The sequence below is a fragment of the Arachis duranensis genome, chromosome 1, assembly GCF_000817695.3.
Source record: "Arachis duranensis cultivar V14167 chromosome 1, aradu.V14167.gnm2.J7QH, whole genome shotgun sequence".
NCBI lineage: Eukaryota > Viridiplantae > Streptophyta > Magnoliopsida > Fabales > Fabaceae > Arachis > Arachis duranensis.
Genome location: NC_029772.3, coordinates 137,322 through 152,345, shown reverse-complemented (window position 1 = coordinate 152,345; position 15,024 = coordinate 137,322). Strand labels below are relative to the sequence as shown.

Genomic DNA, 15,024 nt, shown 5'->3' with positions numbered 1-15,024 from the left:
AAATTAGATGGGTAACTCGATGGTTAGCCAAAAAAAAAAAGTTCTGAATTTTGATCAGCAAAAATTTAAGTATAAATGAACTAGTTTAAGCTAAGGTATAATTCATCATAATAAAATATAATTATTTTATTTAATTTATATAGCCAACCATAGCAAATAGGACAAAGCTTTGTTGTGCTTATTATATTATATTTTTAACAATCTTGTATAGTTGAATATATTGTATAGTTGGTAAACTTGCACACTATCATTTAACGTGGACCATGCAGAACGATGGGGGATTCTCGAGTATATTCCTCCACTACATACTTGAAGTTAAATGGCTATTATTCAAAAATAATATTTATATATTAAAATTAGTTATTATCATAGTTTTGTATAAATTATATATTATTTAATTTATTTTTAATTTATATTTATATTTTAATATATATCTGTAGGAATAACTATTATTTTTGTTGTGTACACACGTAATAATTATATCATAATTAAGCTCACAACTCTTCTTATCTACACCCTACTTCAACCGAATATAATAATTCAATACTTTTATTATATGTGTGAAGCAACAGTGACAACTAATACGTGTATCTTTGACTGTGTATGCACTAATGCGTTGATAAATATAATTAGTTGTTCTATCTATAAAATTAATTAATTAATTGTTTATTTAAAAGTAAAAACAATATACATGTCTTATTTGAGAATAAATCTACTAATGTTCTACTCCTCACAGTCCCCAAATACCTTCTAGTTAGGATTAGTTCGTTATTACTAGTTATAGTTTTGTTAATAATAATAATAATAATAATAATAATAATAATAATAATAGTAGTAGTAGTAGTAAAAACCATTAAAATAACGTGATGATGCAATAAAAATAAAATAAAATAAAAACCATTTCTCTCTCTTTGTTTTCATTATTATTCCAACTTATATCAGCAGAAAATTAACAATAACACATGATCTGAAGCTGATGACAATGGTACATTCGTTTAAGTAAACAACATTATCTCAACACTTCCAAACGGGCTTATGTCTCACTCTCAATCAAAGCAAATCTGGTATAACATATATAATCCAGTAATTAATGGTGTAAATCACAATCTTAGACTATAATAATAGAGTGCAAACAATATTATAATCCTTGCTTAGTTGGCCACAACTCGTGCGTTCGCTCAATTGCCTACTCCTTTTAATGAAGACTTCTGAGTCAATTTTTTAACACTCACAGTAAATCTCAAAAATCCACTTTATCATTAAAAACAATTTGCGATGATACTTCGCAATCTTTGAATAATCATATATCATAACGTAGTGTTCGTTGATTAATTTATATAACTCCACTTCAATTGAGTTGGAAGCACTTCGTAATTATTATTAACGAAAGTCCAATTAATTATAAGCAGGTAAAATTTTTATTAATGTTTGAAATTTATTGAGTCCAATCGAACTTGTGAAGCACACAGTCTTATTATTATTTATTAGTATAATATATAGTTTATTTATGCTGACGATCTTATTTAATTTCTGCTACTAATTAACTAATAAAACTTTGATGCTCGAAATCTTTCTGCTGGCTGGTAATTAACTTATTTTGTATAGAAGACTAGAAATTTTTTTAACTTAAAAGAAAAAAAGTTATGTTATAATTTGACTTTTTTATTTGTGTTTGACTTATTATTATTATTTTTTAGATTCATTTTCATTTTATTATTTTTTTTAAAAAAATAAACAGATTAATCCATCAGCCCACCATAAATGAGAATGAACTAATATTTAAAGTCTTTTTTTATGGGACGGGATAAATTCGCTCTATTTTTAGATGGAACTTGACAAAATAGAGAAGACTATTCATTTTACTATCGTTATTTGTTAGGTTAATTTATGAGATTAAATATGATATATTAATAAATATAAACTTTTAAATTAATCTAAACCTGACTTTATTTTATAACAGGTCAGATTAATGATAAATAATGTGTATATATAATTTTCAATCTTAATAAAAATATATTAAACTCTAAACCCTAAATTAATTTTAAACGGCTTGAAATAGATATTGAACTAAAAAAAGCTCATTTGTTCGTTGGTTTAATTTTTATCTAAAAGGTTTGCTTTGTTCAATTTTAAACTATGCACACCTTTTATATATATGAAATTATGAGCCTTTCATTTGTGTTTTACTTTAAATTTTTGTATTTTTAATATTTATATTATAATATGATTCGTTACTACCAAAATTGGCCCAATCCAGCAAAATTTGGAATTGAAAACCGTTAAAAGAGATAACACCTGAAAATCTCTTCAACCAAACCACTAGAGTCTTAAATATCGGAGCACTCACAAAAGATTCCGTCAAATCAGCAACAAAGATACGAATAACCACTTTAGAATAACTTAATATATACTAGTGACCTACTAAGTCACATGTATGCAATTCATTCCATCCTATTTTGAATACACTTACACTTTTACTTACTTGAGCGTTGGAGTCCCTTTGCAGGTGTCTAACGCTACCGCCCTCACAAGGAGACAACATTCCTCACTCCCACTCCAAGAAAAGCGAGTTCGAGCACCAACAGAACGAGCTATACCTCGAAAACCTCTTTCACGCAGGACCATTTGGCGCCCACCGTGGGGCCGAGAGATTTTCTAACCCCACGTCCTTTTACATATTTTATGTGCTTTCTTCTTTTCTTTCCCTTGTAGGTCACGACATATGGCGGATGCTCACAGCAACGCCCCTTCAAACCCCAACTCGACCGAACTATTGGTTATCGACGAATCTCTTAGAGCAGAGAATCTAAGAATGACTGAGCTCTTACGTCAAAAGCAAAACAATCAGAGTAAAGGAGGAGAGCACAAAAACGCTGAAAACAAGGACAACAATGACGAGCACACGTTAGAGGCAAAGCACACCATACCCACTCCCCCAAAAACCGTAACTAAAAGAACTAATCATTTCACAAAAGAGGTCATGAGCTTTCAGATGCCCAAAAATTTCACCTTACCAATGACCTTGAAACCCTATGCAGGAATAGGGACCCAAACATCCACATCACCAAATTCTATACCATGATGTTCATGAACAAAGAATTCAACCCATATATCGTACTTTCCCAACCTTCCTAGAGCCGCCCTCATTTGATTCTCCAACCTCCCTGAAGACTCCATTTCTAGTTTCGATGAACCATTTCGACGTATCTAAAATATATGGGCATAACTCCGACTACCTGAGCACCGTAAATCAGGGGCCACATGAAAGCCTGAAGGAATATATGACCAGATTTGCTGAGGCGACCAATGAAATACCCAACTTAAACCCAGAAGTCCACCTTCACGCATTGAAAAGCGGCCTCCATCCCAGGAAATTCTAAGAGACCATAGTCGTAACAAAGCCAAAAACCCTAGCAGAATTCCGAGAAAAGGCAACAACTCAAATCGAGATTGAGGAGCTCCGTGCACTTTGAAAAATAGAAAAACCCATCTCGAATAAAGAAGATGAGAAGCGGAATAAACACTCAAGTTACCGAACAGGCCAAAGATCATTCAAACCTACACCTAAGTTCGATAGCTACACTCCTCTCAACGCCAAGAGAGAAGACATTATCAGAGACATCCTACATTTGAAACTCATCAAGCCTCCAAATAAAGCAGGCACATATCAAGATTAGCGATATGTAGACAAGTCCAAGTACTGCACCTTCTATCAAAAGTATGGACACACAATAGACGACCGTGTTATAGCGAAAGACCTCCTCAAAAAACTGGCCCGACAAGGCCTATTAGACAAATACATTGATACCCGAGGAAGAAAACAAAATACGAAAGACCTCGGCCAACATTCCAAAACAATCGGCAATCCCCGTGACAAGGGGAAGAAGGTAGACGAAGATATTAATCCACCCTGTTGAATAATAAATTGTCTTTCTGGTGATTTTGCAGGAGGAGGATGCACAAGCTCAGCTAGAAAGAGATCCTACTGAGCTATGATGTCAGTGACAGGATCAACCTCGTCTCAACCTATCAACCCACACAAACCAGAGATCTCATTTCTCCCCAAGGACTATAAAGCAACTGACCGCAACCTTGACGAACCCGTAGTCATCTCTACACAGGTTGAAGAGCCATTGGTCAAGAAAATCCTAATGGATCCAGGGAGTAGTGCAAATGTACTATTCTACTTAACATTTCAAAAAATGAAGTGACAAAGCCTTCCAACCATCATCCAGAAACTGGTAGGTTTCTCAGGTGAGTGAGTTCCTATACGAGGGAGGTTATATCTGGTTACAAACCACACTTGAAAACTATCCTGACTGTAACACTATAGACATACAATATCTAGTTGTTGATTGTAGAAGTCCTTATAACATAATTCTAGGCAGGCCTTCTTTGAATGCATTCAATGCTATTATTTTCACTGTGTATTTGTGTGTTAAGTTCATTTCGCAGGAAAATAAAGTCATAACAATTCATGGAGACTAGAGAGAAGCCAAGTAGTGCTATAACGCCAGCCTAAAGACTGAATACTCAAGACAGTCTGAGCAATAGTATGTCCAAGCAGTATATAACTCAGAACAATTACCCCCATTGGGCAACTTAGATCCTTGGACCAACCATCAAGAATGACTGATGCCCACAGACGACCTCAGAAAGGTTCAACTAATAGCCGAGGAAGGCAAATATACATACCTCAGTAATGCACTGGAAAACGAAAAACGAGAACAACTAGCCGAGCTCTTAAGGCAAAATATCGATCTATTCACATGGACTCCGGCAGACATGCCAGGAATAGATCCCAATGTCATCTATCACAAGTTGGCAGTTAATCCGTCTATCCGACCTATAGCCTAGAAGAAAAGACATCTCGACACTGATAAAAGGGCAGCTTCTTTAGAGGAAACTAGAAAGCTCCTCAACGCTGGATTCATAAGAGAGCTCAGATACTCCACCTGGTTAGCTAACGTGGTAATGGTAAGAAAAAAACAACGGTAAGTGGAGGATGTGTGTGGACTACACAAACCTTAATAAGGCATGTCCAAAGGACGCATACCCCTCCCATGTATTGATAAACTAGTTGACAGCTCTTCTGGTTTCCAATGTTTAAACTTTATGGATGCCTACTCTGGTTATAACCAAATACTAATGTATTCGGCCGACCAGGATAAGACTTCTTTTATTACTGACAATAAAATTTCTGTAATAAGATTATGCCATTCGAACTCAAAAATGCAGGTGCAATATCAAAGACTCATGGACAAGATGTTTTCAAACCCAATTGGCCGAAACATAGAAGTCTATGTTGATGACATGGTGGCAAAGACACTACATGCATCAAATCACATTAAAGACTTGAAGGAGATATTTCAACAACTTCGAGCATATAATATGAAACTCAATCCCGAGAAATGCGCTTTTGGAGTGCAAGGAGGGAAATTTCTTGGCTTCATGCTCACCTACCGAGACATTGAAGCTAATCTTGAAAAATGTCCTGCAATTTTAAACATGAGAAGCCCAAGGACGGTTAAGGAGGTTCAACAACTAACTGGTCGGCTAGCAGCACTGGCCAGATTTTTACCTCGAATAGCACACCGATCACATCACTTCTTCAAGATTCTGAGAAAACAAGAAAGATTTGAGTGGACCAAAGAGTGTGAGGAAGCATTCACCGAGCTCAAGACAATACTATCAGAACCACCCATACTCTAGACACCAGAGCTAGGTAAACTGTTATATCTATATTTATTTGTTACTAATTATGCTATCAATTCTGTCTTGGTAATAGAAATAGGAAAACAACAACACCCAGTATATTTTGTCAGCAAATCCCTCCAACATGTCGAAGTTAGATATCCAAAACTAGAAAAGCTTGCCCTGACCTTAGTAACAACGGCCAGACATTTGCGACATTACTTCCAGAGTCAACCATCATTGTCAGAACAGAACAACCCCTCTGGCAAATTTTGACAAAGCCAGAGCTTGCTGGAAGATTAATCAAATGGTCAATTGAACTATCTGAATATGACATCCAATACCAACCGGGAGGAGCCTTAAAGTCCCAAGTACTGGCATACTTCATTACAGAGTTCACGGTAGATGAGCCTAGTCCGACCTCAAATACTTGGACGCTATACATCGACGGAGCCTCAAACAACAAGAGCTCAGGAGCAGGGATACTACTTGAAGATGAGAAAGAGACAGCCCTAGAACAGTTTGTACAATTTACCTTTCATGCATGCAACAATCAAGCAGAGTATGAAGCACTCATAGCAGAACTAAGACTAGCCCACACAATTGGCGTAACACAACTAAACATCAAATGTGACTCTTTACTCGTGGTGCAACAGGTAACAGGTAACTTTCAGGTAAAAAATCCACTGCTAGAAAAGTATAGTGCTATTGTTAATGATCTTGTTAATAGTTTTCAAAAATTTGAAATTTCTCATATACCTCGGGAACAAAATGATAGAGCAGATATCCTTTCAAAATTGGCAGCAACCAGAAGTCAAACTAAAAAGCCTAAACTATCTCAACTAACATTTAATGAACCAAGTGTTATGCTAATAGAAATGTCAAGTATTTCACAGAAGGAAGACTGGCGAAAGCCCTTCATACATTACTTACAAACAGGCCAAATACCCGAGAATGTCCAAAACAAGAGGGAATTCAAAAGAAGAGCGAGTTTTTATACATTACTCGGTTCTGAGCTATACAAACGAGGCTTCACAAGACTTCTTCTAAAATGCCTAAACACGGCAGATGCTAAGTTGGCAATGGACGAGGTCCACGAAGGCGTCTGTGGAACGCACAAAGGAGGGCGGAGCTTAGCTTCCAAGATCCTCCGAGCAGGTTACTACTGGCCAACATTGCAACAAGATTGCACGTCCAAAGTCCAACACTGCGACCATTGCCAACATCATGTACCAATCATTCATAACCCAGCCGAGCAGTTACACTCGTCCGAGGTAAGCTGGTCATTCAATAAGTGGGGGCTGGACATTCCCGGACCCTTCCCACCAGTACCAGGACAGATTAAATTTTTAATTATTGCTATTGACTATTTTACAAAATGGATAGAGGCAATACCATTGACAAAAATAACTTCCAAAAAAATGATATCTTTTGTAAGGAAAAATATACTTTGCAGTTTTGGTATCCCTCAATCCATTATAATTGATAATGGTAGACAATTTATAGATCAAAAGTTTATAACTTTCTTACAAAATTTCAAAATAATTCAACAGTTCTCATCTGTAGAACACCCACAAACTAATAGTTTAGGTGAGGCTGCCAATAAGATTATCCTACAGGGACTAAGGAAGAAACTAGAAGACTATAAAGGAGAATGGGCCGAGCTCATCCCAGAAGTACTATGGAATTATAACACAACAGAGCAATCATCAACAAAGGAAACTCCTTTCAGGTTGGTGTACGGAAGTGACGCCATGCTGCCTATCGAAATATCCTTACAATCCCCCAAAACTGAAAGCATCAATGAAGGCAACAATGTTGAAAGCTGAAGGACCAAGTTGGACCTCGTTGAAGAAATTCAAAACAAATCAACCCTGCAACAACTCGCAACAAGACGAGCTATAACTTGAAAATATAACAAGAAACTCAAACCGAGGACATTCTCAGAGGGCGACCTTGTCCTTAGAAAAATAGAAGATGTACAAAAACCACCAAGACATGGCAAGCTAAGCGCTAACTAGGAAGGCCCATTCCGAATATACAAAGTCATCGGGAAAGGAGCATACAAAATTCAAACACTTGACGGATTTGTACTACCAAATAATTGGAACATTTCTTCTTTAAAACTGTATTACAGTTAGTCTATAAGTCGGACACGATAATGCATTCTTTTTCCTACTATCAGATTTTATCCCAAAGATGGGATTTGCTGGAGAGATTTTAATGAGGCACACTACCCCGCACCTTTGCAATTATTAAAGATTTGTAATACAACAACTATCAATTACTTCGTATATATTCTTTTCTTTTTACTCGGCCGAGTACCATAACAAATCTCACCAACTCATAATACGAATTTTCAAACATTTCAAAAGATCTCCAAACAAGAAAATAACACAAATTACCAAATGCGCACTGAAAGTGCAATCACATACCAAACAATATCAACTATTTTTTGCTAAATACTATAAGCCAATAGTTTCAAAACAACTACATTAAACAGTCTTTGGCCAAAAGCCAGAAATTCAACATACAAACAAAAGGCAAACAGTATGTAAACATTGATCTATCACAAAGAGTCACGAAGCATCCAGGTTCTCACCCTCTCCCTCTCTTTCATTACCCTCATCTTCTACCAACTCTCCGTTGACAACGACCTTACACGGATCCATGTGTGACAAATCAGCTCCAGGAGCTAACAACCTCACCTGCTCAGCAGCTCTATCAAAACCAGCAGCAAACATTTCGAGACCGTGATCCTCTTTCTTAGTCTCAAGTTGTTTCTTTTTTAACACTGAGTGCTACCAACCTAGCCACAAGTGCTGCTTTCTCCTTACTAGACTTTTTCCCAGCAGCCTCAGCCAAATTCAGTTTTTCCTCCAACACATTCACCAAGTCCAAAGCATCACGAAGCTTATTACCTTTCTCCAAGTTCTCTCACATTAAATGATCCATAGTAGCTTTATGAAAAACATCCCTCGGATAATTCAGTTCCTGAGTTCGGCTAATACACATCAACCGAGCTCCCATCACCTGGTCATACAACAACCCAAATCAAACACACAAACCAAAGCCCAAACTATCAACAAAATATCAAGTACATCAAATGTAAAATACCTGCTAATACTGGAAAACGCTAGTATCCCCAACATCATGAATAAAATTAACATCCGAAGGACTCTGACCATACTCATCAGCCACAATAGTTAGTGGAAAATGTTCACTCCACAATGAAGTCAAGTCCTCATCACCCTTATACCTATGCAGCGCCTTTTGGTTCTCTGTAAATTTCTTTACTTGCTCCAAATAAACATCTTTAGAACCAATCTTCTTCTCGGCAACATTCACTAACTTCTCCTTCTTACTTTTACCCCTCTTGCGCTTATAGCTAACCTTCTTCACTGGGGAGGGCTGATCAACCTCCCCCTTTCTCTGCCACGTTATGACTACTTAAACCCTACTTCTCAACATTCTTACTATGGAAAAAAGCTCACAAACTGCTAGATGTTACCTTGGGGGCTTTCTCGACTGCAATAGTAAAGTCATGAATCAAACATTATAACAACAGAACAAATAAAAAGAGCAAACATCGAACTAATACCTATATACCCTGACAGCGCATCTCTATCAGATTCCAAATCAAGAATTTCAACAACAGATAACAAGTCAAAGGAGGATATGTTATTCATTAAGAACTCAACAACCATCTCATTCACATACTCCATCGTTTCCATTCCTAGAATCTGCCTAGGCCTGGAAACCAAAACAATGGAAAATTCTCTAACAGACACTCATTAACATACCAAGAAAAATCATTTTCAGCAACACCAATCTTACAAACATTGATTTAAAGTCCTTATAAGAAGACTTATATAGGCTAAAAATAGCACGTCCATGAACACTAGCCAAGTTTAACCAACACCCCCTTTAAACACCTTTACACTGAAACAAGGCAAAAAACACCTCAAGTGACGGCTACACTTCAAGGCAATCCAAAAACACCTCAAACGCCCTAACAAACGCCCATAAATTTGGGTGCAACTACGAAGGAGCACATTTCAATTGCATCAAAACTCCACATTCAAATTTTGAAAACGGAAACCTAACGCCCAACTCCACAAATACACAACTGTACATGAAAAAGAACTCAAAGCTATCCCCCACGATGATAAACACGATCATTAGCAGAACAAACAAAAAAAGCTAACACTAATACCCGATCCTACCTTAACCCATGAGGAAGGAGAACCCAACTGAGACACACTACGTTCGTCATAAAAAACGGATGCCCATTTCTTAACCGAATCAGCAACCCAAGAAAAGGGATCACGAGGATCCCATACAAAAACCTCTTCCACTATCTTGTCACCACCCTTATCTACCTTTTTGACATTTCAACCACTAACACTCTTATTCGACACCCTATTTTTCTTTCTCCATCACTGCGACAAATACAGAAACATAGAGCTCAGTAAAACAACTAAATCAAAGAAGTCACTAACCCTTTCTGTCCATCTTCAAAAATAGTCCAAGAACGCAGGCACAAATACAATAAACCAACCATAAAAAACCCCACCCATTAACCCACTTCACATACCTTCAACAAACCACTAACAATTTCAAACAAAACACAGCCGTTGATAAAAAAAAATCATGTCACAAATCAAACAAACCTTGCTGATAACCGCTCCAATTTTCCAAATGCATTAACTATGAGTGTCTTTTCAAAATACTTTCTCTCTCTTTCAAAAGCTTTTCGTATCCACATTAACCGCCAAAAACTATCAACCTCCCCCTATTTTTCAAAATTCGCAATAACCAATTGAGCTTAGGGGTTTTGACTATTTCTGATTCCAAGCTATACCTCTGAAGCTCAACCTGTTATAGCTCGGTTCCTCAAAATAGGTCTAGCTTGGGGGCTATGATCCGTTATCATCAAAACTGGCCCAACCTGGCAAAGCTCGAAATCGAAAACCGTTAAAAGAGATAACCCCCGAAAATCTCTCCAACCAAACCACTAGAGTCTCAAGTATCGGAGCACTAACAAAAGACTCCGTCAAACTAGCAACAAAGATACAAATAACCATTTCAGAATAACTCAATATATACTAGTGATTTACTAAGTCACAGGTACGCAATTTATTCCATCCTACTTTAAATGTACTTACACTTTTACTTACTTGAGTGTTGGAGCCCCTTTGCAAGTATTCAACACCGCCACCCTCACAAGGAGACGACGTTCCTCACTCCCACTCCAAAAAAAGCGAGCTCGAACACCAACAGAATAAGCTATACCTCAAAAACCTCTTTCCCACAGGAATATAATATATTTATGTTTTTCTATGTTGTCTATTTGTAATTTTATATTATTTTGTTTCATTATTTTAATTGAATATTATAATTAAATAATCAATTAAATTTCTAAACCAATAAACTAATAATTAAGATAATTCCATACCCACTTTAATTTTCAGAACCTCGCCAACAACAAAACCACGGCTGCCATGCTATCACCATAACTAAGTAATAATGAAGCTCTTAAAATAATGCATTTTTTTATTATTTTGCCCTCGAATATGTGGATGGTGTTAAATTGTTAACGAAAATGTCAACATTCTAAAATTATTCCTAATTAATAAAACCACAAAATAATCAAGTGGCATTTAGGTAGCATTTATTTTTTCAAAAATTAAAACTAATTATGAATAGAGATTGAGATTTAATATTGTATTTAGTAATTGTTTTGTCGATTTTAAATAAATTGATGGTGGTTCGATTCTAATGGTCTAAAAGCAAAACCTACTCCTCTTTTGCAGGTACCAATTTTCTATAAGTATATCAAAGGTTCTCGAATTAGACGAGCATTAACATAGGAAATTGGTTCAAAAAGTACAAAAGACTAAAAGAAGTGTAAAATAAAGAATTCGAAAATTAAAACTGACTGAAATCAAAATGGTTTGCATTAAATTTAAAAAAAAAGCAATTAAAATGCCTTCGATTGAATTAAAAGACTTTAGACACAGAAATTAAAGGTACTGAAATGTAAATTCGACATGCAAATTAAACAATGCTTGAAAGATAAATTTGCTTGAAAAGTAAAATTTACAAAAAAGGTAAATTGAAAAGATAAAAACATGGAAGGAACCCTACAGAAAAGAAATTCGATGGCAGACTCATAAATTCGTTGGGATGTGAGTGTGCTTGAGTATTTTTTCTGAAACAAAGTTTCAACCCCCATTTTCTAAGACTCACTAATATTTATAACTCACTTCCATAACCGACCATTAATTGTACGATGCTGTCTTGTATGCGAATTTCTAGGTAACTGTTCCCACTCTTTTGCCCATGAGTGTTACCAACAAATCCCTAACTTAGAGAAAAGCTTCAACCTCCCTCTTCGTATAACTGCTCGATTTTCCATTCGAAAAATTATTCGATTCTTCATTCAAGTAATTGCTCGATTTGTCAAGGTATTAAAATCGAGTATGTGTCAAATAATTTTCACTTAACGTTTGCATGTGCGTCTTTTCGGCCTCTATTCCTTTCCTGACCCTTCACCAACATTTCGAATCAACGTAATCTTTTGAAAGTAATTATTTTGACTAACAATAATATTTAAAATTTAAAACTAAAATTTTAATTTTGAATATACAAAATTCTAGTTATTTCAATACTTCTAAAAAAATAAAAATACAAAATATTAAAATTCTTAAAGACATAGACTAAAATTATAATAATATTTTTTTTAATAACTAAAAATATTTACTAAAATATTCTTAGTTCATTTCCATATTTATTTTAAACTAAATAGAATATTAAGACATAACTCAATCTTGTACACTTTACATCAAACATAATATAAAAATTTAATATAATTTTAGTCTTCCTTCCAAACATAATCATAGTGTATGTATAATTGTCGGTAAATGTCAATATATTTCAGAAAAAATAAGAACATTGTATGCTCTGAAAATTAACTTGTTATCGAAAATTGAAGAAGAAAGAAAAACAAAAATTAAAATTTCTTAAATCTTAACTTTTAAATCTTAAATTTTAAAATCTAAATCATAAATTCTAAATTCTAAATCTAAAATATTAATATAAAACATTATAAATAAAGAGTTAAAATTTATTTAATTAATAAAAAAATATAACACTTCTTATTTATATTAATAAGAGAAAAATGTCAAAAATTATCAAAATTTATTATTTTTTGTCATTAAATAATCATTAATATTTAAAAATATGAGATAAAGTATGTTATTGAACTATTAAACTAAAAAAATTGAAAAATTAATAATAAATTCTGATCAATATTTCTCTTAGTAAGATGCATTAAGGATGAGTCGTGATTAATACTTTATGAATTTTAAAGGGGGAAATTAAAACGAGTTAAGAAAATTAAGGATATTTGTAACACTTAATTAGTTGAAAACGATAGATCGGCATATTTGATTGAAACAATTTGTTTGAGAAAAATGCTTATACCTAAAAGTTCTCTAAAAATAATTGGAAAACAACAAAAATTAATTTAAATCAGTAAAAAATTATTCTATTTTATATTTATTAATTATTTTTAAAATAAATATATAATTATAAATATTATATTAAATAAGATAATTCATTTTTAGAAATAAAAAAAGTTTAACACATTAAAAGTAGAGTAACAAACAAACCAAACACAACAAAAGACAAACTCAACACAAAGAATTAATCTTTTATCATTTTCGACATTGTTATCAATAACAAAAAAATCAATATTAGTCTTCCTTTTATAGTTTAAAAATGTCTTTCTTTGTATGAACTCAACATCTATTTTTTTTATTAGTAAAAATTATGTCATTGCATTCCAACCATATGTTCTAAATCACTGCAAAAAACTCAATCAACCACGTCTTCTGCTCATCTTTTCAAAAAATTTTTTAACGGTTCTAAGAATAGTCCAAACTCTATCAAAATATCTCAACTAAGTACACTACACTTGACAAATAAACTCACAAAACAAAATAATAAATGATGGACAAATTATTATTTTTTTAGTATTATTAATTTTCTCTCCATATTATATTTGTTCTACCGAAATATCTAAGCAAGCGCCAAATTTGTAGTTTTGTACAATGAAATCAAAATATCAACGTGATAAATATTGCAAGATTTCGAATCTTGGACGCATCATACATGCTGGAAGGGAATTGAAGGGGGAACAAAATAGAAAAACCTAAAAAACAACCCACCAAAAGAGAAGAAAAAAGGTGATCACTGATTTCCAAAAGGATGGTTCATATGAGAGCCATGATTTGACTTGGTGTTTAGTCATATTTGTAGTGATAATGACAAGGGAGATACCGTTTTCTTTTTCTAAGATTCCAATAGCAATATTTTGACCCAATCATATTGGACGAGGAATTTTAAGAATTCAGATGTGTTTGGCTTGATTTTCGTTCAACTTCCAAACGAGAATATCGATTAAATTTGTATCAATTATTTCAATTTAAAAAATACATATGATTCTTCTTAAAAAAATAAACTCGACCTAAGACTTATCGATTTAATATTAACATTAACTTCATAAATAGTGAAATGACAAAATTGTATTATTAATAAACTGATATAACAAAAGTTTAACATGAATTAAATAATTTTAAGTAGGGAGAAATAAACAAATTGCTAAAATGCAGCGAAAAGAAAATGAAGAATACAAAACTATAAAATGAAGTAAAATTGAAAAGAATTAAACAAAAAATGAAATAATAAAAAAATAAACAAAATAAATTGATTGTTATCACTCACATGTACTTATATTCTATAATTTTTTGTTGGGTTAGTGTGACTAAAAAGTTACGAAACTTAAACGTAACTTATGATATTGAATTGAAATTCACTTTCAATATGTTGATTCTCCTATTTAATAAAAAAATTTATTTTGCTAAATCCTTCTTCTCAGTTACTTGCTTTTCAAGGTCAATTATCTACCTTCTTACCATAATTTGAGATTTAAGTAATAATTTTCACGTTTAAGTTAAACTTCACCATTAAGATCAAGTTTATTTCTATAGATGTTAATTGTGCACTATTTTTGCCCTTTTATTCGATTATCATATGTTACCATTTATACTACGTTCTTATATATCTTCATTTTGACTACTTAGATCGATTATTTAGTCCACAAGTCTTACATCGATCAACATGACCCTATATCCATCTTTAGTGTGTTACTCGGTATAGTCGAACTTTTAATTTATACTAATAAGATGATAATATAATATTGACCTACGGGAGTTTTTCTCGCTTCATCACTCATTCTCTCCATTTTAGTAAGGATACTCAAAG

The 15,024-nt window shown here is 33.7% G+C and overlaps 1 protein-coding gene across 1 annotated transcript; it reads left to right on the top strand.

Moving 5' to 3' along the window:
* Positions 1-3,995: 3,995 nt before the first annotated feature.
* LOC107483914 (uncharacterized) lies at positions 3,996-7,523 on the top strand. The gene is made up of 4 exons (XM_016104552.1): positions 3,996-4,175; positions 5,239-5,535; positions 5,853-6,968; positions 7,248-7,523. The coding sequence occupies exons 1-4, from the start codon at positions 3,996-3,998 to the stop codon at positions 7,521-7,523; spliced, it is 1,869 nt and encodes a 622-aa protein (XP_015960038.1).
* Positions 7,524-15,024: the final 7,501 nt, after the last annotated feature.